This window comes from Rhinolophus sinicus, chromosome 8 (assembly GCF_057876585.1).
Source record: "Rhinolophus sinicus isolate RSI-liver-muscle chromosome 8, RSI-T2T, whole genome shotgun sequence".
In the NCBI taxonomy this organism is placed as follows: domain Eukaryota; kingdom Metazoa; phylum Chordata; class Mammalia; order Chiroptera; family Rhinolophidae; genus Rhinolophus; species Rhinolophus sinicus.
Window position 1 is genome coordinate 42,640,645 of NC_142508.1, and position 26,248 is coordinate 42,666,892.

General features: G+C 52.0%; 1 protein-coding gene across 6 annotated transcripts in view; it reads left to right on the forward strand.

The window, feature by feature from the left end:
- Positions 1–25,719, forward strand: part of GRIK5 (glutamate ionotropic receptor kainate type subunit 5) — a 54,027-nt gene extending 28,308 nt beyond the window's left edge. For 3 of the 6 annotated variants that reach the window (XM_074314266.2, XM_074314268.2, XM_074314271.2), the window contains 8 exons: positions 7,488–7,604; positions 7,799–7,908; positions 8,400–8,573; positions 16,913–17,078; positions 18,309–18,534; positions 20,250–20,378; positions 20,469–20,590; positions 24,713–25,719. In XM_074314266.2, coding sequence (XP_074170367.1) covers positions 7,488–7,604; positions 7,799–7,908; positions 8,400–8,573; positions 16,913–17,078; positions 18,309–18,534; positions 20,250–20,378; positions 20,469–20,590; positions 24,713–25,141 — 1,473 coding nt within the window. In that variant the 3' untranslated portion in view covers positions 25,142–25,719. The other 3 variants (XM_074314269.2, XM_074314270.2, XM_074314267.2) reach the window with 3 other exon arrangements.
- The last annotated feature ends 529 nt before the right edge of the window (positions 25,720–26,248 follow it).

Here is a 26,248-nt window from a genome sequence, read left to right on the forward strand (position 1 = left end):
GTTTGTATGTGCTGTTAGAAACAACCAAAAGTAAACATCTTTATGCACAAAAGCTTTGCCTGCTCTGCAGCTGAGTGACTGATTCTCTGCATAGAATGCCTGCGTGAAAGAGAAGACCCTTTGTGTGGTTATACATTGTTGAACTGCTTTCTAGAAAGACTACACCAGTATCTAGACAGGCTCCTTCTCAGCACTGAGGATTTTGATTGACTTTTAGATATTTAGACAACCCTCTGTCATTTTTACAGATGGCAAATCATTCTCATCTTTCCTGCTTTGACTGGTGGACCACAGTGGGGCTTACGCGGTCAGGTGATAGATGGGATCTGAGCCCAAGTTCAGCTCAGAATGAGCCTGCTAGGTCTGTGGACCCACCCTGTGTTTTCTCAAATCCTGGTTGTATAATTGGAATAGTGGCAGCTGGCAGAGCTGACCAGTAGAGTCAGGGCCATTATGGTAGCAAGAGCCAAGTGGAAGCCTCTAGAACTCCCCCATCTTTCCCAGGCTAGTAATCCAAAAGCAATTCTACATCCTTTGGGGGAACTGCAGAGATTAGTGCCGCCATTAGTGGCTTGAAAGAAGCAGGGGTAGTCATCTCATCCCCGTTCAACGGGTCTGTTTGGTCTGTGCGGAAGGCAGATGGGTCTTGGAGAGTGACTGTGGATTATTGTAAATGTAATCAGGTGGTGACTCCAATTGCAGTTGCTGGCCCCAGTGAAGTATCTTTACTGGAGCAGGTCAGCACAACCCTTGGCAGCTGGTGCAAGCTACTGACCTGGCAGATGATTTTTCTGCACGCTGCTTTCCGAGGACCACGGAAGCCAGGAGCACACGCCTCCAGGCTTGCCTCAGGGCAACATCAACTCTCCTGCTTCCTGCCGTCACACAGGCCACGGAGAACTTAATCTCCACAGTCCACACAGCAAGTCGCTGGCCCACTACAGTGAGCAGGAAGCAGCATTTAGGAAGGGGGGGTCGCAATAAGTCCACTGCTGACCTCCATCCGTCAGGCTCTAATGTGGAGACAAACAGCACCAGCTCCTCGAACAGAGAATTTGATGGAAGAATTGTTAACTAGAGAGAGTTGTTAACCAGCTGACTGACAGAGTGAAAAGAAAACCAAGGCTCATGGAGGCAGCAACTGCAAGCAGCTACCACCCCAAGGGCTGAGAGGACAAAGGAAGACGTTGGAAAGATTAAAACTTAGGAACTCAGATGAGGGGCCCCACAGAGCTACACCGCAGACTCGGGGGTGGGAGGTGGGGGGTGCTGTTTGGCTGGTACTGGCGACGGTTGGTGGGTTTGGGGAATTGGGCAGCCACTTCTACCTTGGTCTAAGTTGAGTGCTATGTCAATCCATTTACCAAACAACCCATTTGGCTTTTGATCCTGAGGGAGGCCCCAAGCTCATGCAGGCTCGGCAGCGGCCCCGGCTCTGGGAAAGCTTGCCTGCCACCTGGGCTGCTGACCCAGCAGATCCAGGGGTGTGCAGAGAACTGGTGGCAAGCAGGGATGCAGCAACTAAGTGACTCACACTGCAACCCTCTAGCGTTGGGAGCAAATCACGCTCTCTCTGCAGCTAACTATTCTCCTTTTGAGAAACCACTCGTGACCGGGCCCTCCTAGAAACCAAAAAGCTGCCCATGTGGCCTGAGTGCTCCTGTGACCTGGGTGTTGTCATTTCTGCATCAGTCAGGGTCCTGCCAGGAGAAAAGCCATGCTGGATACTTGAATGAAGAGAATGATTTACTAGAAATAAAGTCGTTCACTAGGTAACTGGGAGGGTAACAATTGAAATCTGAGGCAGGGGTCAGCAGACGTTTCCTGTAAAGGGCCAGACAGTAAATATTTTTGGCTTTCATGCCATATTGTCACAACTACTCAATTTTTCTGTTGTAGGGAAAGCAGTCGTAGACAATATGTAAACAAATGGGTATGGCTGTGTTCCAATAAAACTTTATTGGCCGGAGGGCATAGGAAAGAAACTACTGGGAACAGGGAGGCGCTTACTGACTTGCACTGGTGTGCCCGAGCTTGGCGAGGCTGGTTCTGCAAGCTGCAAACTAGATTCCTCTGCTGCCCCAGGGAAGAACCATAGCTGTGGGTGCAGCAGGGAGTCTGGGGACCTGGGAGCTCCTCCCTCTTCCAGCCTTGCAGCTTCCCTCTAGTGCCCCCTCGTGGCAGAGGCTGACACGGAGCTGATGGCAGAGCAGAAGCGCCATTTATACAGAGCTGGTGTAGAGGGCTGGTTTGGGCTGGGAGACAATCACAAGTGCTTTGGTTGGCTTTTAGGCTCGTTTAGACAGGTGGCTTATCATTTGAATTCTTCCTGATTTCATTCAAAGGATTAAACAACTGTCGGGTCCCCTTGGGGATGGAAGTCTCTAAGAAACGCTGGGAAATGAAGGGGTAGGACGAGGAGGTGGGAATGGGATTCCAAAGGTGAGAGGAGTCTAGAAGGAACTTGAAGCATTTAAGGCTCTGTGTGTCTCCGCTTCAGAATGAAACCCACATCTGGCCATCTCAGTCGGCCCCGACTTAGCCCACCCCCAGCATCTCCATGGATGTCTTCATTCACTGCCTCTCCCGCTCTTGCCCCTGTGGTCTAGTCTCACAGCAGTCAGATCACATCACCCCTTGCTCATACCTCTGATGTGATGTCCTGTTGCCCTTGGAGTAGAATCCAAAGCCCTTACTGTGGCCTGCAAGGCCCTGCCTAGCTTTGGTCCCTATTCCGCTGCATTTCCCATACCTCCTGTTCTGCCCCAGCCACCCTGGACACTGCCAGTTGCTTCCTACCTCAGGGACTGTACCCGCTGGCCCTCAGCCTGGAACTTTCTCCCAGGTCTTCTCATGCCTGGCTCCTGCTCTTCCTTCATGTTTGTACTCAAGACCTGGCAGTGGGGGTGGATGGCAGTCTGGGTCGTGCTGCTCGGCATTATTTTTCTTCATAGTGCTTGTCACTGCCTGGCATTATATATTTATATTCACTGCTGTTTTCCCAAAGCTAGAACTGTGCGTGGCCAGTGGTAGGTGTTCCACAAATATCTGTCAAGCAGGGAAATGAATGAACGAACAGACGAAAAGGGTAGGGTGGCTGCAATGTAGGGGTGTGGAGCAAGGCGGCGGGTGTCCCAGTCTGTTTGCACTGCTGTAACAAAACACCATAGACTGGCTACTTTATAAACAACAGAAATTTATTCCTCACAGTTCTGGAGACTGGAAGTCTAAGATGAAGGTGCTGGCAGATTGGGTGTCTGGTGAGGCCCTCTTCCTGGTTCATCAGCAGCCATCTTTTTGCCGTGTCCTTACATGGTGGAAAAGGGCGAGGAAGCTCTCCGGTGCCTCTTTTGTAAAGACACTAATCACACTCCTGAGGGTTCTACCCTCATGACCTGATCACCTCCCAAAGGCCCCACCTCCTAGGACCATCACACTGGGGATTAAGATTTCAACATGAATTTTGGGGGATACAACTATTTAGTCTACAGCAGTGGGGGATGAGGCTGGTGAGGTAGGGACCGGAGGACGCAGGACCTCAGTTTTGCTGAGAGTAAGAATGAGAGTTTATTGCAGGGTGCAAGCAATGTTGTAGTTTCTGGGGTCCCTCAGACTGCTCGGTGCGTGGCCGGGGAAGCAGGGACAAGCTTTCCAGTCCTGAGAGCTGCGATCTGGATAGGGGTGATCTGGGCACGGGCAGTGAAGGCGGAGAAAAGCGACTTTATTCCAGAGGTGTTTGGGGGGTGGAATCAAGAGGGCTTGAGGATAGATGCGGTGAGGGGTGAGGGGATGTCAGGACGCCCCCGGGCTTCTGCCTGGGATGTCGTTGAGGACAGGGTGGAGGCTGAGTTTATTGCATGTTCATGGGAAGTTCAAGGACTCACTCCATTCTCTGGTTGCTCAGCTCTCATTTCCTGGGCTCCCTGGGAGCAGGGAGGAGTCACACACCTGGACCCACACCTCAGGTGCCCCAGCATGGGGGCGAAGCGGGGGCAGCAGACAGGTGATTCCGGGGAGTGGTTCCGAATCCTGGGGTCAGCTAGAGCAAGGTCCTTACCTTCACTGGGCCTCGGTTTCTTCATGCGTAAAATGGGTCAATGCCGATGCAGCCGCATAGAATTGCTCTGGGGACTAAACTACTCTGGGCAGGGAAAGCCCCGGAACTCTGGCCACGGAGTAGGTACCGTGTATGTGCGAGCACCTGGACCTGTGTGAGGTTCCCTAAGGCCTGGGAAGGGGAGTTGGAGTTGGGACAACATTCCTGGGCCTTCAACAGAGGAGACACAGGGCGCATGCAGCTGGTCCTGCCTTTGAAGGTTTAGTAGCCAAGGTAGAGAGGTGAACAGATATTTTCCAAAGTGAGCTAAGTGCTGAGATCAAGGGGTGTCACCATGCGGGGAACATGGAAGGCGTTGCAGAGGAACAAAGTCTCAAGGGGGCCCTAGTGGGATGGGTGGGCTTCAGTTCTGCTGGACAGAGTGGTGTGCCTAAGGCAAAGGTACAGAGGCCAGAAAGCAGCTGGTGCAAGAGGGACAGTGACAGGCCCCAGCGTGCAGTGGGGAGCCAGAGTAGCCTTGGGTGCTGTTCAGAGAGGCTGGGCTTGGTCAAAGCCAAGCAGTACTCTGGGCAGGTACTCCATGTAGGCTCTGGGGTGCACCTCTAACCAGCTAGGCAAGGAGCTTGTAATTCAGTACGGAAGATAGTCCACTAATAAGCAAACAGACAGGGTCATCTCCAGTAGTGCTAAGTATATAAAACTGGGTAATGGGTAATGAGAGAGAGGACCCTGGATGGAGGCCAAAGGTGTGAGCTAAGCCTCAAATGGTGAGGAAGAGCTGGGGGAAGAGCACGTGCAAAGGCCCTGAGGTGGGAAATGAGCCCGCTATGTTAAAGAGTAAACAACAACCATTGTGGCTAGAGCCAAGTGGTTGATGGGAAAGGCCATGATGTGATGTCCACAGGCAGCTGTGTCTCAGATCATATAGAGCCTCTTGGCCATGAAATAGTTTGGTTTTAGTTGCAGTGGGAAGCCACCAGTGGGTTTTAAACAAGGGACTCGCACTTTGGATTGAGGGTTATGAGTGGCGATAGGGAGGCCAGGGAGGCTAAAACTGTTGTCAGGAGAGAGATCCTGGTGGTCTGAACCTGAGGACGTAGGTGGAGAGAAGTAGACGAATGGGAAGCAGAGCTCCTGCCCTTGCCACTGGAGGAGAGGTGGAGAATGCAGCAAAGACAAGAAGCAGGCCGGGGCTGGTGTTTGGCTTGAGGCCAGGTCTCAGGAGTGGGTGAGGAGGCTAGTGAGCCAGCCAGAGATGGAACAGAAAGGAGCGGGAGCCCTGCAGGCCTTAGGGAGGAAGTGGGCCCCTGAGTGCCTGGCCTGGGGACCACCAGGGCCCTTCCAGCCCCATCGCCAAGAGGCCACTGCCTCCTGATTTCTAAAATGGGGACTCGGGCCCCATGGAGGGCCTTGTCAGGACACACCTCCTGTGGATGCATAAAAATCATTGGATTTCTGTATTAGCTCTGATTGTTTCTGACAATTTACATGTTAGTCATAAAAGTGGCAATGCACATGAAAGGGGGAAAACGCTCTTTACTCTCAACACCCAGGGATTCCCAAGGGTATTGTCCGAATCCGGCCGTGTTCTGGGCCCCTGCCACACCTCACCGCCTCTGGATTTGGTTTTGGGACTGTGCCTTTTCTCTCTGCTCCCAAGTCATACTGGGGCGAGTGCCATCTTTCCGCTGCCCTGTGTTAGTTGTTTGACTTGTGCCACCTCTCTCTCCTCTTCATTCATCTTTTCAATCTGTCCTCTCTTCCTGATGTGGAATTGTCTTTGAGACCTGTCTCCTCTCCATGACCCTGGATTTCATTCTGGGCCCACATACTCACTCCTTGACCTTGGTTTTGTTTTCAGCCTGTGTCACCTCTCTGCCTTGTGGTTGTCTTTTGGATGTGTGCCCTCTTTCCACGCCTGGGCCTATATTACTTCGTGTGCTTTCAGTCTCAGCCCCTTCAAGGAGAGTGTGTGTCTCCTCCTGGGCCAGTGATCCAGCACCTTGACTCTTATTTCAGCCCCAGAGGAGGTTTCTGCTTGAATCTGGAGTCCCGGTTGAGGCCTGGGGGATGGAATCATTATGTCTGGAAGGCACATCCTGGGAGGCAGGTTCCCAACACCCACCCCCATTTTACAGATGAACAAACTGAGGCCTGGAGATGCAGAAGCCCATGCCTGAGCTCACCCAGCGAGCACAGGGCAGAGCTAGGGCTCCCTACTCCCTCCCCAGGTCCCTCCTCACACCCTGCCCTGTCATGGACGTACACATGTGAGGGCTGCGTGTATGAGTGTATGCACTGTACCTCTAGGGAATGCCTGCTCCCGCGTGTGTCTCTGCTGCTCCCTGCGCTTTTGGACAGGGCACACATCTGTCTGCCTGCATCTGTGTGGCTGGTGTGTACTGGTCAGCCTGTGTCAGGGCCCATATGTGTGGGTATGGGCTGGTGTGCACATGGTAGAGTGGTATCAACCTGACTGGTACAGTGATCACATGTGTATGTTGGTGGAGTTGAAAGGAGGGCAGGAGAAGGGCCAGGTTTTTCCTAGCCTGTGCCCTGCCCACAGCCAAAGGCCAGCTGATGTCCACTTGGGCCAGAGACAGATGGCCCTTTTGGACCAGGGATTCGGGGTGTGCCAGCCAGACCCCCACCTAAACCCTTCTCTGTCTCACCCTACCTACTCCCAGCCTTTGCCGCCTCAGACCTGGACCCCACTTGAGACCACATGCAGCTTCCCTCGAGGTCATGATCTCAGTTGAGCTGGGCACTGGGCCTCTGTCAAGGGGGTACCTTCATGCACACATCTGAGTCACTCGTGCCTGCCAGGGGCAGGAGAATGGCGGTCACAGTTCCTGCCTTTACTTTTAGTGCCTTTGCTTCTCTGAGATTTGATTTCCCCATCCATAAAATGGGGCAAGTAGTGGCCCTCAGGGAGCTGTTGGGAAGAGTATACAAAGTAATCTCTATGAAGTGCTGTCTGGCATGAAGCCTGGCACAGAATAAGCATGTGACAAATTTTGTTAACTAAGAAGAAACAGGCACCAAGAGGGTCTGAGTGGGTTGGCGTGCAGACATCTCAACTCCAATCCCAGGCTCTCTCCAGGACCCAGGGGTGGTGGTGGGGGGTAAGGGTCTGTAGTGGGTTTTATAAAGCACCTTAATGATGAACTTGACGGGGCAGGAGGGATTGGATGGGGTGGGGCAGCAGGCAGGAAAGAAGCCCCAGAGCCTCTTACAGCAGACATGAGATGACGAGGGTCCAAGTTGGGGCACTCCTGGAGACAGTCCAGGATTCTGGCCCCTCCTGTCCTCTCTCTGCGTCGCTCTTGGCTTCTGATGTTCTCTCTCAGTCACTCTCTGGGTACATTTCTCCCTAACTGCCCGTCTGTCTCCCTGGCCGCCCCTCTGCCCTACCCTGCTTCCCCTCCAGCAGAAGGCAGACCTGGCTGTGGCCGCGTTCACCATCACAGCTGAGCGGGAGAAGGTCATCGACTTCTCCAAACCCTTCATGACCCTGGGGATCAGCATTCTCTACCGAGTGCACATGGTACGGTTCCCCTGAAGATGTGGAGGCTGGACGCAGGCGCTGGCGGTGGGACCAGACACCTGCGTTCCCAAGGGAAGCCGAGGCTGTGGGCTGGACCTGGGAAGGGCCAGTTGGGCTTCTGGGGGTCAGGGGGGAGTGTCTGGGGATGTGGCTCAGGTCAGGGTGGCTTCAGGTCTTACTCCTTCTCCCCCCAGGGCCGCAAACCTGGCTACTTCTCCTTCCTGGACCCCTTCTCCCCTGCTGTATGGCTCTTCATGCTTCTCGCCTACCTGGCTGTCAGCTGCGTCCTGTTCCTGGCCGCCAGGTGAGTCCCCTGCCTGCTGCCGGGGAGGAGGGGGCAGGGAGGAGGCCTGAGCTGGGGGCCCATGACTGACTGCACATTGTCATCTGTCCGGACCACCCTGGGCCTCCACTTGGGGCCCTGGGTTCTCTGGACCCTCGCTCCCATCCTGGCCCTGTCTCTACATTTCACCCTGTGGCTTTGAATTGCTCTGTGGTTCTCTCTGGGCCTCTCCTTCCCATTCTTTCTGTCTTTCTCTATGTCTCTGTGTCTCTCTCTCTGTCTCTTTCTGCCTCTTCTCTGTGTCTCTCCATCTCTGTGGGTGTCTCTCTGCCTCTCTCTCTCCATATCTTTCTTTTTACCTCGTGTGTGTGTGTGTGTGTCTTTCTGTCCATCTGTCTCTTTCCCCTCTGTTTCCTGTCTCTGCTGATCATGGTGGCTCTGTCTCTTTCCTGTTTCTCTCCTTTTTCTCCCCCCTGACCCACCCACCCACCCCACCCCTTGTCTCTCCACAGGCTGAGCCCCTATGAGTGGTATAACCCACACCCATGCCTGCGGGCACGCCCCCACATCCTGGAGAACCAGTACACGCTGGGCAACAGCCTCTGGTTCCCCGTCGGGGGCTTCATGCAGCAGGGCTCGGAGATCATGCCCCGGGCACTGTCCACACGCTGTGTCAGCGGAGTCTGGTGAGAGGCTTTCTGTCCGTCCGCCCGGGGCTGGGCGGGTCCCCAGTCCCCACCAGCTGTGTGATAGGGAATGGGGTAGGGAGAGCGGAACCCCAGCCCTGCCACTTACTAGCTGTGTGACCTTGGGTAAGCCAGAGCCCCTCTGTGTGCCTCAGTCTCCTCATCTGAAAAATGGGGATAAAAATGCCCATGACTCAGGTTGTAAGGATTCAGTGAGGCTGTTACGAAAAGTGCTTCTGCTGACATGAGGGTCATAATCAGTACAGCAGTGGTACTGTCGCCCTCGGACATTGCCTAGCAGCCACACAGGCTTAGAGTCCTTGAGCCTAGACAGCCTTCACTGTCCTGAGGCCGAGGCACCTGCTCCCTCAAAGTCCCATGGGGACCCAGTAGCTTGGACAGAACTTATTTTGCCCCTGTGACAAGCTCCAAGAAGCTACATGTCAGAGAGCAGGCACCGACAACGCATGGTGTCTGGCCCACAATTTAAAATTTTTTAAATTAGTTGGCAACGTTTAAACATTGGGCAAATTCACTCAAAAACCCAGGTTTCTCTTCTAGACAATTTGGGAGATCTGGTGGCGCCCAGCTGGCATTCCCACTTGGCGTCGGTGTCTGTTCCATCGGCCTCAGTCGCTGCTGCCCGTCAGTCACTTTCTTTCTTTCTTTTTTTTTTTTTTTAAAGATTTTATTGGGGAAGGGGAACAGGACTTTATTGGGGAACAGTGTGCACTTTCAGGACTTTTCTCCAAGTCAAGTTGCCCTTTCAATCTTAGTTGTGGAGGGTTCTGTTCAGCTTCAAGTTGTTGTTCTCTCAGTCTTAGTTGTGGAGCGCGCAGCTCAGCTCCAGGTCCAGTTGCCGTTGCTAGTTGCAGGGGGCACAGCCCACCATCCCTTGCGGGAGTCGAACCGGCAACCTTGTGGTTGAGAGCCCACTGGCCCGTGTGGGAATCGAACTGGCAGCCTTCGGAGTTAGGAGCACGGAGCTCTAACCGCCTGAGCCACCGGGCCGGCCCCCCGTCAGTCACTTTCTGGCCTGGCCTCCATAAGCACTCACATTTGCTCCCCCTGCCTTTCAGGGAGCAGCTGGGCTTGGCTGCTGTTCATGTAACTCTTCTCATCCCCTTTCCCTTATTAGAACCACAGAAGACTGAGGAGAACACTTAGGACAGGGGAGAGTCTTCCGGTTTTGTGGATTGGAAGACTGACAGCCAGAGAGAGGGAGCGATTTACTTTATAAAGCGCATGCATTCAGCTACAGGCAGCGCCAGGCTGAGCTGAGCTCCCACCCCAATGCCCCTCACCCAAGCAGGCCCTCGGGGCCGCCTGAGCCCAGCCCTGCTCCCAGGCCCTTGGTGACCTCTCCAGGGCAGTCCCAGGCATCAGGCCTTCTCAAGGAGCACTTCTTCCTCACCTGCTCCTATCAGACAGAATTCCTCCTTCAACAGTCATTCAATAGGTACTGTACGAGCCCCTCCATGTGCCAGGCACAGGTGAAGAATCAGCCCTCAAGAGGCAGAAGAGCCGAGAATAAATAAGTAAACAGATACATAAACACAGAGACATCCTATTTTATGCCAAGAATGTTTCCCAAAGATATTGTCTAATTCAAAACTTGTTCAATTCAAGACTAACCGAAATGGTGGCAGGTTTTTCTCTCTCCCAGCTAAGCAGGACTAATCACCATATGGCGTCATTTGCAATTTGCTTGGTCTACTGGCTTCCAAACATTTGAGTCTTGATAATTTTGTTTTTTTCTTTTAGCCTTTGGGGATTTGCATCATTTCAAGTGTTATTCCTGATATTCGTTTCCTATTGCTGCTGCAACAAATTACACAAACTCAGTGGCATAAAACAACATAAGTTTGTTCTCTTACAGTTCGGGGGTCAAGCAGTCCAAAATAAATCTCACTGGGCCAACGGCAAGGTGTTGGCAGGGCTGATTCTTCTGGAGGCTCCCCGGGAGAACCCATTTCCTTGCCTTTTCTAGCTTTTGAAAGCTGGCCGCATCCCTCGGTCCATAGCCCCTTCGTTCATCTTCAAAGCCGCAGCGCACCTTCAACTCTCTCTCTGACTGACCTTCTACTTCTAAAGACCCTTGTGATCTTACAGGGCCTGCCTACCTAATCCAGGATAATCTCCCATCTCAAAGTCCTTAATCACATCTGCAAAGACCCTTTTACTCTGTGGGGAAACAAAAAATCTCCAGGGATTCAGACGTCGACATCTGGCGAGGGCAGGGCTCCCTTCTGCCCACCCACAGCCCAAGTGAAGTTATTCACATTTTTAGCGTAATGACGTCTCACGTGCGCATACACGGTGGTGCTAAGGATCCAAACGGTGCAATAAAAGAGAACAGTAGAGAATGGAGTGCTCAGGAAAGGCCCCGCTGAGGAGGTGACATTAGGCTGAGTCCATGCCAAGGGGGAGGAGGAATATTCCAGACAGGCCAGAGAGGGCAAGTGTGTGAGGAGGTGGCTGCAAGGGCATGAGGAGACCCACCGTGACAAAGCTGGCCGACGCCCCAGGTTAGGTGGGAGACCCGTGACCTCTCTGCAGACCATCCCTTCCTTCTGCTCCTCGGTCAGGGAGGTCTTCTCCAGCTGAGTATTCTCTGTCCCTTCCCATCTCTGTCACCAGGAAGCCTCCAGTCACTCCCCCTCCCTCACTGGAGCCTTTGACCTGGGCTCACTCTTGTTTCTACCCCGATCCCTCTCACACATTCGCTCATTCAACAGCTATTTCAATGGGTTTTCATGTATCTCCAAAAGTGCCCCTGGCCCAGTGATTCGGCAGGCAGGCCAGGGCCAGGGTGGGCTGGTGGGCGTGGGTGCCATTGCCCTACCACACTTGGTTGCCACCTGCACTGCAGCAACCAGGCCAGGACCCCCCTCCTGGGCCCCAGGGTTCAGTCAGGCCACAGTCCCTGCAGCCACACCCAAGGGCTGGTCATTGTCCACACCCAACGACCTCTCTGCCTTGGAAAGCAGTGCCTCTAGCTTTATGCTCTGACAGCAACCCTGTCACTCCCAGGCTCTCCCTGGGTCGCTCCCACGACATGAGTCCTTTCACCTTCCTCTTTCCTGTCTGAGCCCCACCTACTTTCATGTCCACGTAGGTAGGCTTCTGGGCCATGTCTTCAACTAGTCCTTTGTCATTGTCCTCAACTCCTCAGGTCCCATTGTCCTTCACTCACGCCATCCTAGCAAGAAAGCCCCAAAACCTTAGATCTAATCAGCAGCTTGGCTCCCCTTTTCCCTGGCTCCACACAGGTCATATGGGACCCCTTTGTCCACACGTCCAATGTTCCATTAGCCACCCTCCTAGAAACCCCTCCGCCTAGAAACAACTGCTAGCTGTGTCCTTTGGGTTTCCACCTGCCTGTTTCATTTTGCCATGGTGCTTTTTGCCCTTGCCATCTCTCTTGGAGCTCCCCGCTCCACACCAGTGACATTTCAGTGTTTGCAGACCCAACGCCCTCTTTTTACAACAAATGTTTTGTAACATCTCCTTTTCCACCCTGATGAAATTCAAGGGCAATATATCTACCTACACAGGTGATTTAAAACATCGATAAAACCCCCTAACCGCAATGCAAAGGAGAAAAAGGGAAGTGATTTATGAAAAAATAGTAGGACAGTGATACATAAATGCTTGGGCAGGGCTGTGCTAGAAGACAGAGTGAGGTAGTCAGGAGTCTGCACCTACTTAAAATGGATACGTTTGGAATTACAAGAAGTAAGGCCATTTAATAGAATTATGTCAACACCTGAGACTTGACAATTTGAAATAGTTGGTAAATGAGTACGTTCGTACAAATAACAAATCTGTGAATGTGACAATTTACTAATGTAGCTGGTCCAAGCATTTTCACTTGATGACTCCAATACCATGAATAGGGTTGTGCTGTCAGAGACGTGATTTCCCAAAATAGTGAACAGTTCTTGGCAAAGCTTCAAACAAAACAGTATCCAGTTCTTCCATCTAAATATTGAGAAATGATCTAAATCATAGGTGCATTTCTAGAAATTTCAGTTTCTATTATAACCATGCAAAAAATGCTTTGGTTTTTATGTACCAAGTTGTTAAGCTCAAATAATCCTGGACCAGATGTTGCCTGTTCAGACTGGGCTGCATTGTCAACACCTGCTCCCTCCCACTAACAGCTGGGGCCCCGCTCAATCACTCTGGCCACCAGAGTGCCCCACACCTTACCAAGCACCTTCCTTAAATGCCTGCAGGGGGCGCTCCCCACTTGGGGACCAGAACTCCGTATACTGGGGCCATCTCATCCACCCCTAGCTGCTCTTGCTATTCATAGCACACTTCCTAGACCTTCTCATCTTCAGACCTCTCCATGGATGACTGATGGCGTCCCTAAAACTCTACTTGTCCAAAATGGAGCTCACATACTTACTCCCGAATTGTATTCCCCATCTGTCATCCCCTGCTCTGTCTCGGTGAGTGGCCCCTTCTCACCCGCCCCATACCCCCCACCAGTCAGCCACACTACATTTTGGGGGGTCTAGGTGGTACTTGGTGTCTACCAGCCACTGAATAATTTTGTCTTGAGTGGGTGACAGCACTGACCCACAGGGTGGGTTTGCAGACTTGGTTTCCGGAGAGGAGGTGTCAGATGGGGTCTTTGTGTGTCAGGTTTTGGTTTTCTTTTGCAGAAGGCTGTATTATTTCATCCTCCACGCCACCCCTACCCCAGTGCCTAGCACGGAGTCGTGCACATGTGCTCAGCAAAGGACAGCTGCTGTTTTCATTGTCTGCTGGAGGAGGGGTGCTCTGGGAGGCCCTCAGCATCTCCTGTCTTCACGCCTGGCCACTGTCACCTGACAGATGGGAGGACAGAGGGCCAGCATAAGACAGCGGCTGCCCTTGGGTCCCAAAGCCAGATCAGTGGGTGCCTCTTCTCCCTAGTCCGTCCTGAGTCACCAGGACGAGAGGACACACTTGCACAGTGTATGTAACTCACTCTGACTACAGCCCTGTGAGGAGGGGCCTATGATTGTATTTTCCTCACAGGTGAGTCCAAGGTCACACAGCTAGGCAGTGATGGAGCCAGGATTTGGGGGTTTTCCAGAGATCTTTCTATTATTGATTTCCAGTTTAGTTCCATAGGATTTTAATCCTTGAATTTTACTGAGACTTGTGGCTCAGCATGTGGTCCTTCCTGGCAAATGTTCCGTGTGCACTTTCCTAGAATCTGCTGTGGGTGGGTGCAGTGCTCTGTAAATGGCAATTAGGGCCTGTAGGTTGATAGTGTTATTTACGTCTTCTATAGCCTTACTGATTTTCTGTCTTATTTGTTCTATCAATTATTGAGAGAGGAGTGTTGAAATCCCCACCTGTAATTGTGGAGAAATTGTATCTATTTTTCTTTTCAGTTCTATCAGTTTTTGCTTCATGAATTTTGAAGCTCTGTAATTAAGTGCATAAATGTTTGAGATTGTTTTGTCCTCTTGACGAATTGATCCCTTTGTCGTAACATCATGTCTGTCTTTATTCCTGGTAACAGTCCTGGTTCTGAAATCATCTTTATTTGATATTAATATAGGCACACTTTTTTATGCTTAGTGCATAGTATGTCTTTTCCTCATCCTTTCACTTTCAATCTATGTCATATTTAAAGTGGGTTTCTTATAGGCAGCTTGTGCTTAGGCCTTGGAGCAGGGGTTGACCAACTTTTTTTGTACTGGGCCAGATAGTAAATATTTCAGGCTTTGCTGGCCATGCAGTCTCTGTCGAAACTACTCAACTCTGATTATAGTGAAAGCAGCCGTAGACAATACACAGATGAGGAAGTGTGGCTGTGTTCCAATAAATCTTTATTTCTGAACATTGACACTGCAATTTGAATTTTGTATGTCATGTGTCATGAAATATTACTCTTCCTTTGATCTCCTTTTAATCATTTAAAAATGTGAAAACTATTCTTAGCTTGTGGGCTGTACCAAAACAGATGGCAAACCAGATTTGGCCTGTGGGCAATAGCTTGCCAACCCCTGATTGAGACCTTTAATGTAATTATTGGTATGGTTAGGTTTAAGTCTGCCAACTTGCTGTTTGTCTTCTATTTGTTCCATCTGTTCTTTGTTTCCCTTTCCCTCTTTTCCTCCCTTCCTTTGGATTTATTGAGAGTTTTTTTATTCTGCTTTAGTCCCAGTCTTGACTTATTGACTATACTTCTTTTATTTTTCTTAGTTGTTTCTCCAGATTTACAATATGCATCTTTAATTGTTATTAAATACTTTCGAGTAGCATGCCATTTCACGTAAGATGTGAGACCCTTACAACAGTATACTTCCATCTCTCCTTCCCGTCTTTTGAGCTACTGTTGTCATACATATTACTTCTACTTATCTTAATGAACCCCACAATACATTGTTTGTGCGTGTATGTTTACTTCAATGATAAATATCTTTTAAAGAAATATTTAAAATGGAGAATATGTCTTTTATATTTACCTACATGTCTACCATTTCTGATGTTCTTCATTCCTTCACGTATATCCAAATTTCCATCTAGTATTTTCCTTTTACCTGAAAAACTTCTAACATTTCTTGAAGTGCTGGCCTGCTGGCAATTAGTTCTCTCAGATTTGTTTGTATGAAAAATTTGTTAATGTGTTTTCTTCTTTCAAGGATCTTTGTTGCAGGATATAGAATTCTAGGTTGACAGTTTTTTTTTCAGCACGTTGTCACATTGTCTTCTGGCTTGCATACTTCCTGACAAAAAGTCTACTGTCATTCATTGATGCTCTGTGTGTAATATGTTTCCGCCTTTCTGGATGCTTTTAAGATTTTTCTCTTTATCACTGGTTTGCAGCAATTGATTATAATGTGCCTTGATGTGTTTTGTGTGTATGTGTGTATGTGTGAGCTTCTTGGATCTGAAAGTTTATAATAATAGTTTTCATCAAATTTGAAAAAAAAAATTGGCCATTACTTTTTCAAACATACCTTTCTCTCCTCTCTTTCTGGGGTCCCAGCCACATATGTGAGACTACCTGACAGTATTCCTCAGGCCACTCAGGCTCTGTGCTCATTGTCAGTCATTTTTTATCTCTCTGTTTTATTTTGGATAGACTCTTTGCTTTCTTCCCATTCCCTGTGCTTTTCTGCTATAGCATCTAATAATCCCTTCCAATAAAATTTTCCTCTCAGGTATTGTATATTTCATCTCTAGAAGTTCTATTCTCTTCGGTTTTATATCTTCCATTTATCTCTGCATTGTGTTCATGTTTTTCTTTATATCTTTGAGCATTCTGAAGATATTTATAGTAGCTGTGTAATGTCCTTGTCTGCTAATTCTGTCATCTCTGTCAATTCTGGGTCTGTTCTGATTGAGTGATTTTATTCTTGATTATGGGCCACAGTTTCCTGTGCTTTTGTGTATCTGGTAACTTTTTATTGGATGACAGACTGTGAATTTTACATTGTTTATATTGTTGAATGCATCACTTCAAAGAGCCTTGGACTTTTCCTGGCAGGCAGTTAAGTTACTTTTAGTCTATTTCCATCCTTACAGGCCTGTTTTTAAGTTCATTTAGGGCAGGTCTAGTGTAGCCTTTATTTTAGGGCTAACCTAACTCTATTCCTAATGTGTTGTCCTTTTGAGTCTCTACTGAATGTCTCATGTATCCAGTGTGATCTCTCTACTCTCGCAGGAGGGAGCTCAAAAGATTTCCAGCCCTGGGGAGTGTTCTGTCTTTGAAAGTTGTTCTTGTCTGGTGCTAGAGTTTCACCCTGTGCATACACAGATTGATACTCAGCCAAAGACTCAAGGGGACCCTATGCAGATATCTGGAACTCTCTCTGTGCAGCTCTCTTCTTTGGGTCTCCTGTCCCAAATTCCAGCCATCTTGGTCTTCCTCATCTCTGATCTCCATCCAGTCAGTGAGATTACCTGACTGGGGTTTCCTTCCTTCCTGGCAATGCAGTCTGTAAATTAAATCAGGCCGGCAGCCTGGGCAATAACAATGCTCACTTCGTTTGCTTTTTTCTCAGGGATTGCAGTCCTGAGATGCCTGTTGTCCTATGTATTTAAATAGTTTCCTACATTCTGTCCAGTTTTCTAGTTTTTCTCAATGGGCGGGAATTTCCAGACCATCTTACTCTCCTGTATCTGGAAGTGGAAGTCTCTGGAAGCAATATTTAAATCCAGAGAATCTGGCTCTAGAATGCATGCCCTCAACCTCTCCACTAGTCAGCAGTCACTGAGCCTTCTAGATGCCAAGTCACTCGGGGGCACCATCAATGGGGTGCATGGCCAAAGGGACAGGGTGGCAGGGTGGCTCCAGCCTGTAGCTCACCCCTCCCACCCCTCAGGTGGGCCTTCACCTTGATCATCATCTCCTCCTACACGGCCAACCTGGCTGCCTTCCTCACCGTGCAGCGCATGGAGGTGCCTGTGGAGTCGGCTGATGACCTGGCAGACCAGACCAACATTGAGTACGGCACCATCCACGCTGGCTCCACCATGACCTTCTTCCAGGTGGGGCCCTGGAGTTGCCCAGGCTTGGTGTCAGGATCCCAGCTCAGGGTGGGGCTGGGCAGGGCCTCCTGGGTCCTGATTGTCATGACGCTCAGGGAGGCTGAGGAACAGAAGACACGCTCACACTCTCGTGAGGCATGCTACTGTCTAGCTGGGGAAGGAAACTGGACTTTTGCCCAGGGAATGAGGGAAAGGAGGCAGGTATGGGATTTAATGTTAAATCAGTGCTGGACAGGCCAAATGGCATCCAGGAGGCTGCTAGAGGGTCAGTTCTGGCAAAATGGACCAGCAGAGAGGAGGGGAAGACCCTTCAAGGTGAAGGGAGCTTGTCCCGATGTATTTTGGGGTGCTGGGGAGGAATCGAAAGGAAGACAAGCCAGGTGAGGAGGTTTGGGTGAGAAACTGCAGGGGCCTTGAGTATCAGGCTAGGGCTGCGACTGGATCCTGTTAGGGGTGGTGGGAACAGTTGAGGGGTGACCCATTTAGAGCTGGAAATTTCTTCTGGGGCAGTTGGGGGTAGACAAATGGTCTGGAGAAAGCTACAGCTGGGCAAGGGCCACTGGCTGAAGAGGTAAGCAGGACCGTGAACTCCCAGGTTACGCAGGTGGGTGGCAGGACCATTTCCCAGGTAGGAGAGAAGAGGAATAGGATTGGGAGGTTGCCAAGCCACTGGGTGGGGCTTATGGGGCATGTAAGAAGAGCAGAGTTTGGACCTCAGATCACAGGAGAGGCCCGTGAGGGGAGAGCATGTCTCGGGTGGCAGGGGCAAGGGTGGTCATTTCCAGAAAGTTCCCACAGCTCCTGTAGGAAGTAAGCTGTCCTATTTGGCATGGATGGGGGTCTCTGAATCAGGCTGGGCCATGGATAGATTTGGGGGTCGAGCTTACGCTCCCAGGTCCTGTGAGTAAGGCCTGAGAGCACTGGAAAGACAGGGCTGGTGTCAGGTTGAGCCAGGCCCAGGGATGGAAGAGAGAAGAGTGTTGAAAAATAGACCATGGTCCCTTCTTTCCAAGCCTTCGGTCCTTGGGGTCCTTGCTGAGCTGGGCGTGGGGTGGGGGTGGGACGTCTTGGACCTGGTCTTGAGCAGTCTCTCCATTTTGTCTCTCTGTCCGTGGCTCTTAATGTCTTCCGCTGGTCTCCTTGCTTCCTCGGGTTGAGGGAGACTTCCTGAAGGGGAAGGCAGGGGGTGGAAAGCCCCTCATCTCTTTCCCTTGTGCCCACTATGCCCAGAATTCACGGTACCAGACGTACCAGCGGATGTGGAACTACATGCAGTCGAAGCAGCCCAGCGTGTTTGTCAAGAGTACAGAGGAAGGCATTGCCCGGGTGCTCAACTCCCGCTACGCCTTCCTGCTCGAATCCACCATGAATGAGTACCACCGGCGCCTCAACTGCAACCTCACCCAGATTGGGGGCCTCCTGGACACCAAGGGCTACGGCATCGGCATGCCACTGGGTATGATGGCAGCGGGGCCCTGGCACAGGAGGCCAAGCTGTGTGAGCAGGTTGGGGACAGGCTGGGTGTGCTGTGGGTGGCCTCCTGGCTGTGTGGCTTTGGACGGGTGACGTCATCTTCCTGAGCCTCTGCACCCTTAACCTGCAAAAGCGGGCTTAGGAGCAATCAGTTCCAGACCCACAGGGCTGTTGGGAGAGCCCAGTGGGCTCTGAGACTTGCCACCTTCCCGCATTGGCCCCAGGGCCCCTTCAAAAGTGAGAACCTTGTTTTATTTACTTCATATTCTCTGCACCAAACCTATAGCCTGGTTCAGAGCAGGCACTCAGAAAATGGATGATGGATGTTTTTGGATGGATGAAAGGGAGGGAGGGAGGAGGGATGGATATGCCAGGGAGACTTGGACATGCTTTTCCAGGGCTCAGTGCTAGAAAATCACCATCAATTTTGTTGCCCGATGTTGGCAGTTTTAAACCCCTCCATGCGCTGATGACTGCTGCCATGGTTATCTATTACTGCTTAACAACTCGCCCCGAGTCTCAGCAGCTTTGTGTCAGAGTCAGGGCTGTGCCAGGGTGTTCAGGTGCCCGCTCCCTCCCTGACTCATTACAGCCTCAGGCAAGAGTGGCACCTGCCTCAGCCAGAAAATGGGAGTGGTAATACCTGTCTCACAGGGTCACTGTGAGACTTGAATAGATTTCTGTAAACCAAGTGTCTGGCACATAGTAGGTGTCAAACACGAATCACCCACTCACCCATATCCCGAGTTCCTAGATCCTGGTAAATACTCAAGAAGTAATCGTAGTGAATGAAGAAATAAGTACAGGAGAGGATAAGTGTGGGGTGTTGGGGGCCCAAGGACAGTTCAGGGGAGGAGCGGTGTGGCTGGGGAATCACTCACTGGCAGGGCTGATGCCCTGCGGTGTGCTATGCACATGCGCCGAAGCTGGTACCACAGCAGGGAGCTGCCGTGCCCCACCCTCCTGCCTTCCACTAGGGCCGCAGACAGCAAACGACAGTGAACACAGCTTTATAATGTGATGTCAGGTGGTGACTACTTCTCTGAAGTAAATTAAGGGGAAGATACTGACAGGGAGTAGAGCGCTTGGTGTCATTTTAAATAAAGTCAGTCAGAGACCTGCTGAGGAGGCACCATGTGAGCAGAGCCCTGAGTGAAGGGAGGAAAGGGACATTCTAGGCAGAAGCAGAGGTCCTAGGGTGGGATTGAGCCTGGAGGATTCGAACAGCCAGGAAGCCTGTGTGGCTGGAGCTGAGCCCTGCGGGAGGGCCCCCCAGGCGGGGGGTGAGGGGAGAGCCCCAGGTGGCCAGGCCAATGGCTGCAGGCGCTGGTAGGCCAGGAAAGGACCTTGTCCCATAGCATCGGGAAGCCATTGGAGAGTTTTAAGTACAAGAGAGGCATGATCTGACTCTGTTGCTGAAATTGTCCCTCTGGCTGCTGTGGAGAAGAGCCTGGGTGGGAGGTGAGGGGAGGCCACAGGGAGAGGACCATGACAAATGTGACATGAGGTGTAGTGCAGCTTGGCCCAGCGTGGTTGCAAGGAGGGTGGCGATCAGTGGTCATTCTCGAAGGTGAAGAAGGCAGAACGTGGGGACACACCGGAGACAGGAGGAGGGGCTGGGTTGAGGAAGCAGTTGGAATTGTGTGGGCGGGGCTCTGGGGCCTCGATGGCTAGTCCACCCTCGTGTGCCCGGTCCAGGCTCCCCATTCCGGGATGAGATCACACTGGCCATCCTGCAGCTTCAGGAGAACAACCGGCTGGAGATCCTGAAGCGCAAGTGGTGGGAGGGGGGCCGGTGCCCCAAGGAGGAGGATCACCGAGCTAAAGGTTAGCCACCCCTTACGCGGTGCCCGCCCGAAGACCCCTTGGAGCCCCCATGGCCACACAGCCCGACCCTGGCTCTCCTCCAACCTCCAGGTCTGGGCATGGAGAACATTGGTGGCATTTTTGTTGTGCTTATCTGTGGCCTCATCATTGCTGTCTTCGTGGCCGTCATGGAGTTCATATGGTCCACGCGGAGGTCGGCAGAGTCCGAAGAGGTGAGGAGGTCGGCAGAGGGTGTTGGGGGGAGCAGTGGGACCCCAGGGGCGGAGGGGCTTGAAAAATGTAGCACTGGGAACCTTACTAAAGGAAAGCAGGTAGCAAGGAGGGTCCAGGGGGCCATGGAGGTGAGAGGGGACCTGAGAGAGTCCAGAGGTAGACGAGGTTGGGAAGGGGTGAGAGCAGACCAGCTGGAGAGAGAATCCATGGGCATGAGGAGGACAGAGGGGGAAGAGGGCATGGGTAGAGGTGAGGATGCCGGGGAAAGGAGTGAGAAGGCGCACAGCGAGAAGGATGTGGGGAGAGGCCGGGTGGGAAAGCAAGAAATAGGAGGATAGACAGAGGCAGTAAGATAACAACTGAATGAAACCCAAAGAAACAGACTTGCTGACTGCTCTCACACTAGGTTCGAAGCCTCCGGCGCTGCCCAGAAATACTCCTCCATTGCCAGACCTAGTAGTGCCCCTGCACTCCTAGATGGTTCTGACCTTGCCCTCTTTCCACCAGCCCCCAGCCCCTTCTCCCCTCCTCACCTTTGGCTGATGACCTTGCTTCTACTCCCCTAAGAAAAGCAGAAGAGGCAGGAGAGCCTGCAGAGCCCCACCTCGTCCACACGCCCAGCTAAGGCACCTTCACCTGTCCTGACCTCCCCTTTGCCTCCCCCAGGACATCCCTCAGCAGTTCTCGCCTTCCCTCCCACATCGTCAGCTTTCCCTCTTTACTGGATCAAGGCTGGCAGCGTACAAATATGCTGTCATTTCTCCCCTCTTCAAAAAACCCTCTCTCTGCCCTGCTTCCCCTCCTAGCCATCACCCCCTCCCTCCCCTTCCCTTACAGCTGTTTCCAGTCCTCTTCTCCCATTCACTCTTGGACATACTCCAACCCAGCTGCTGTCCCCACCTCTCCACTGAAGCCACTCTTGTCACCAGTGCCCTCCAGGTCGTAAATCCCATGCCCGAATCTCAGACCTCACTGTGCTTTGGCACAACTTTAATCTCTCCTCAAAGCCCGTTCTTCCCCGCGTGCTCATTTCCCCCTCCCTCCATGGCCACTGCTTTATGGGGACTTGTGCTCGGTCCTTGAGCTGCTTCTCTTCTTTGTCCACTGCCTTGGTGACCCCATCCAGCTGCATGGTTTGTAAGACTGTCTGTATGCTGAGGACTCCTGTATTATCTATTGCCACGTGACAAATTATCCCCAAATTTGCAGCTTCGAACAGCCAACTTACATCACTTCACAGTTTCTGTGGGTCAGGAATCTGGGAGCAGCTGAGCTACGGTAGGTGGTTCTGGACGCCCAGAACCACCTGATGAGGTCATGGTCACAATAGAGGCTGAAGGTTCAGCTAGGGCTGCAAGGGTCCACTTCCAGGGTGGCTCACTGGATCAAAATGTACCCGTGGGGTTTTAATTTCTGGAGGTGACTGAGTGATGACACAGAGAAGCCAATGCCATTGAAAGAAGAATTTATCACCGTATTTTGCCATGTATAATGCGCACCCACGTTTTTGGCCCAAACTTTCAGGGAAAACATCTTTCATTTTAATCTTTTAATTCAAATTTTTATTCATTTACATTTAAGTACTTGTTTTTTGCACTATAAAGGAATTTTAGCATTTATTTTTTAACATGTTATAGTATAAGAAATTTTATGTACCAAGTAATTACAAAACACAAGAACAGATACAAGGTACAAGAAATTTTATGTACTGGAAAGAAATTTATGATATTTACGCATCATAAAAGGCCAAGAACTCTTTGTCATTGCAAGCTCATCATAAGTTCAACAAAACCAATGATCATATTCCAGGGTATTATTTTGCATATGGATATTGTTATTGATTTCTAGAGTTACACTTTTAACTCATAAGCATAAATAAAAGCGTTAAAAACATTTTTAACAGAATTAGTACTACCCATGTATAATGCACATCCTTATTTTTGTCCCTCACAAATTTGGGCAAAAAAGTGCGCTTATGCACAGCAAAATATGGTACTTAACTCCCCCTCACAACGCAACACTCCACGCAGGGATACATGGGGAAGCACCAGATTTGGGTAGGAGCAAGAGGGATGAGGGGAGAAACCTAGGCCAGAGCCTTTACTGGTGTGTCTGCAGGAAGGGAAAGGCAGGGCAAGGAAACAGCTTAGGACTGGCTAGTTTGGATAATGTTGGTGGGCTCTGGGCTAGAGGGGTGGCCTCTAGATTTCTGGTACTTGGTTCCTGATGATTTAGGACAGCTTGGTGTGTGAGAGATAGATGAAGGGAGTAGATGGGATTATAGACTCAGGATTGGTTGGTTTGCATTTGAAAGGCGGGCCTTCACCCCCTTGGTTGTCTCTAAGAATTGGCTCCCTTTGGGAGAGGCAATCTGTTCCTGGCCAGCAAGATTTTTAAGATGTCAAAACACCCTAAGATACAGAAAATAAAGACCATGATTAATATACTTATTCACATAGCAGCTGGCAGGAGGCCTCAGTTCTTCTCACAGAGACTTGTCCACAAGGCTGCTTGAGCTGTGGCAGCTGACCTCCTCAAGTGAGTGATCCAAGAGAGAGCCAGGCAGAAGCCAGTGTGTCAGCTGAGCTGGCGTGTTCTGTTGGTCACATAGCAACCTTGATACAAAGACAGAGGGGCTTATGCAAGGATGGGAACCCCAGGGGCTGAGATGTGGGGGGCTTCCTATCATGGCCACCAAATGTGTATCTCACAGGGACCTCTCCCTGCACTCAGGGTTTGTAAATGCAGCCCCACCCTCCCCATCTCCACACATGTATAACAGGGAGCCACGTAATACACACATCTAACACGGAGCTCCTGCCTCCCCACCAGGCTACACGGTCATTCAGGCTGCTCGGGCCAAAATACGTGGTTACCCTTCACCTCTCCCTCTCTTTCACACCCTCTACCTGATCTCTTAGCAAATCCTGTTAGTTCCACCTTCAGAATACTATACCCAAAATGCAACCCCTTCTCTCCTGCTTGGTCACCACCACTCTGACCCAGACCCTGCGTTCTCCTGCCAGGTTACAGTAGCAGCTTCCCAGTGCCTCCCTGCTCTTGACCTTGGCCTCCTTACAGTCTATTCTCAACACTGCTCCGGAGTGATCCTGTGAGAGCACAGCAGTCCCTACTTCAAACTCTCCAGTGGCTCCCACCTGACTCAGAATAAAAGTCCAGTCCTTCCAGTGGCCTCTGGCCTCACACGAGCTGGCCCCCATTGCTCCTTTGACCTCATCGACTCCTTCTCTCCCCCTGTGCACCCATTCGATCCCCCCTGACCTGTTCGAGGTTCCTTCAACAGGCCACACCACTCCCACCGCAGCACTTTCTTCCTGCCAGCCTCCATGCTGCTCACCCAGCACCTCCTTTCAGTTTCACTTGAAGGTCCCCTTCTTAGTGAGTCTTCTCTAAGTCTTCCTGTCCCATGTGGAAATTCAGCATCACTCCCCTCCCACACACCCCACCTCTCTTCCGAATTTTATTTTTCTCCAAAGTATTCATCATCAGCATACATACTATCTACATTTTGCGTGTGTGTTATTTTTTTGCCTCTGCACACTGGAATATAACCGCCACTAGGGTAGGGACTGCTGTCGGTTTGGTTCTCTGCTGTATCCTCAGGGCCCAAAACGGCGCCTGGCACACAGTAGGCGCTCAACAAATATGGCTAGCAGTGACTGCATGAACCAGAGGCAGGAAATGGAAAACAAGTAAGAGGGGAAGGACTAGAGGCAGAACATTTAGACTGAAAAGACGAGGAGAGAGAGAAAAGGTAAAGGGTAGATTCAGGAAGAAACCCAAATAAGAATGGAGACAGGAGAGAGGAGTTGGGAGGTGGAGAGACGAGACTGGAAGAGCACAGGGGGGTAAAGGAACCGGGAGGGCAGTGGGTGGGAAGTGAGGGGAGAGGAAGAGAGGAGAAGAAAGGCGAAAGGGCGTTCCAGGAAAGAGAAAGACGTGGGGTGGGGAGAGCAGGAGAGTTTGGAGGGGCAGGAAGAGCGGAGGAGGGGAGCAGAGAGGAGGAGGCGAGGGAGTGCGGAGAGGAGCTGAGGGAGGTGGCGGCGGCGGCGGCGGCGGCGGCGAGAGCGCGGGCCGGTGATCGTGCGCGCCGCCCGCAGGTGTCTGTGTGCCAGGAGATGCTGCAGGAGCTGCGGCACGCGGTGTCCTGCCGCAAGACGTCGCGTTCCCGCCGGCGCCGGCGCCCGGGCGGCCCGAGCCGGGCCCTGCTGTCGCTGCGCGCAGTCCGCGAGATGCGACTCAGCAACGGCAAACTCTACTCGGCCGGCGCGGGCGGGGACGCGGGCGGCGCGCACGGGGGCCCCCAGCGCCTCCTGGACGACCCGGGCCCGCCCGGCGGAGCCCGGCCCCTCGCCCCCACCCCCTGCACCCACGTGCGTGTCTGCCAGGAGTGCCGGCGCATCCAGGCGCTGCGGGCCTCGGGGGCCGGCGCGCCCCCGCGTAGCCTGGGAGCCCCTACCGATGCCACCAGCCCGCCCCGGCCGCGACCCGGCCCCGCCGGCCCCCGAGAGCTGGCCGAGCACGAGTGACCACGTGCGGGGCTGGGCGGGCGCCCGGACTGACCGCAGGGACGGGGCCCGCCCAGGCCCGGTCGCCCCCGCTTCCCCAGCGGGCGAGGGACAAGACTTGTGCCCTGGCGGGCCAGACGCCGGGATTTTGCCTTGGGTTCCCAGTGAAATCCGAGGCCCGGCTTCGGAGTCTGCCTGCGCCCCCTAGTGGACTCGTCAGAGAATGCCGCAGACCCCTCACTCCGCCCCCCACTGCGGACCAGAGGAGCGCAGGAAGGCCGAGGACTCCAAGAGCCAGGGACTACGGGGGTCCGGTCCCGGAAGCGGAAAGCAGTTCGCTGGGAAAACCCGGTCCTGAGACTGCTCAGGCCCTCCAAGACTTGACGTAGCCCCACCCCCCCTTCTGGAGGAGGGGAGGGCCTTTCGGCAGATGGGTGTCCCCTGGCGCCTCTTGCCTCTTTCTCTCTTTTTTTTGGGGAGAAAACTCAGAATTTCTATGAGAGCCCCCAGGGAGGGGGTCAGTTGGGCCCCCTTCCCTCCACCTGCCACACCCGAGTCCCTGTTGGAATAAAAAAAGAAAAAAGAACAAAACCCCCAAACTTGGGATACCCCAGTCTCATTTCCTCGGGAGGGGGTGAGGGCATTAAAGACTTGGTCCCCTCAGGGAGTCTGCTGAGAACCACAGATTGGATGGTCACTTCTGCGCTCTCCATCCTTGGCCCTGCCCACAACAGCAGGTCAGCCTGGGTCCCAGCAGCTGGCCCCTCTCCACTGACCTTCTCTCAGGACAGAAGGAGGCTGCAACAGAGACCCTGAGACAGATGGAGAGAGATGCGGGGATCTGGAGAGGGAGACACCAGGAAACACAGACACAGAATGACAGAAACCAGATGGGGCTGGGGGAGGGAAGTGCGAGTGAACCTTTCAGTGTGGCAGGCCTGGGCCCCACCCCCACCCCCCATTGGCCAGTGTGTGCCTGGGCTGGGGTGATTTGATGACTTTGTAATTGTGTGCATATTTGTGTGTGTACATCCATGGGCTATCTTCAAATGTCTGTGTCTGTGACCCTGTGTTTCTGCTGAAAATGTACCTCCCCAGCTCCCAAGAGAGGAAGTGAGAAACCCCTTA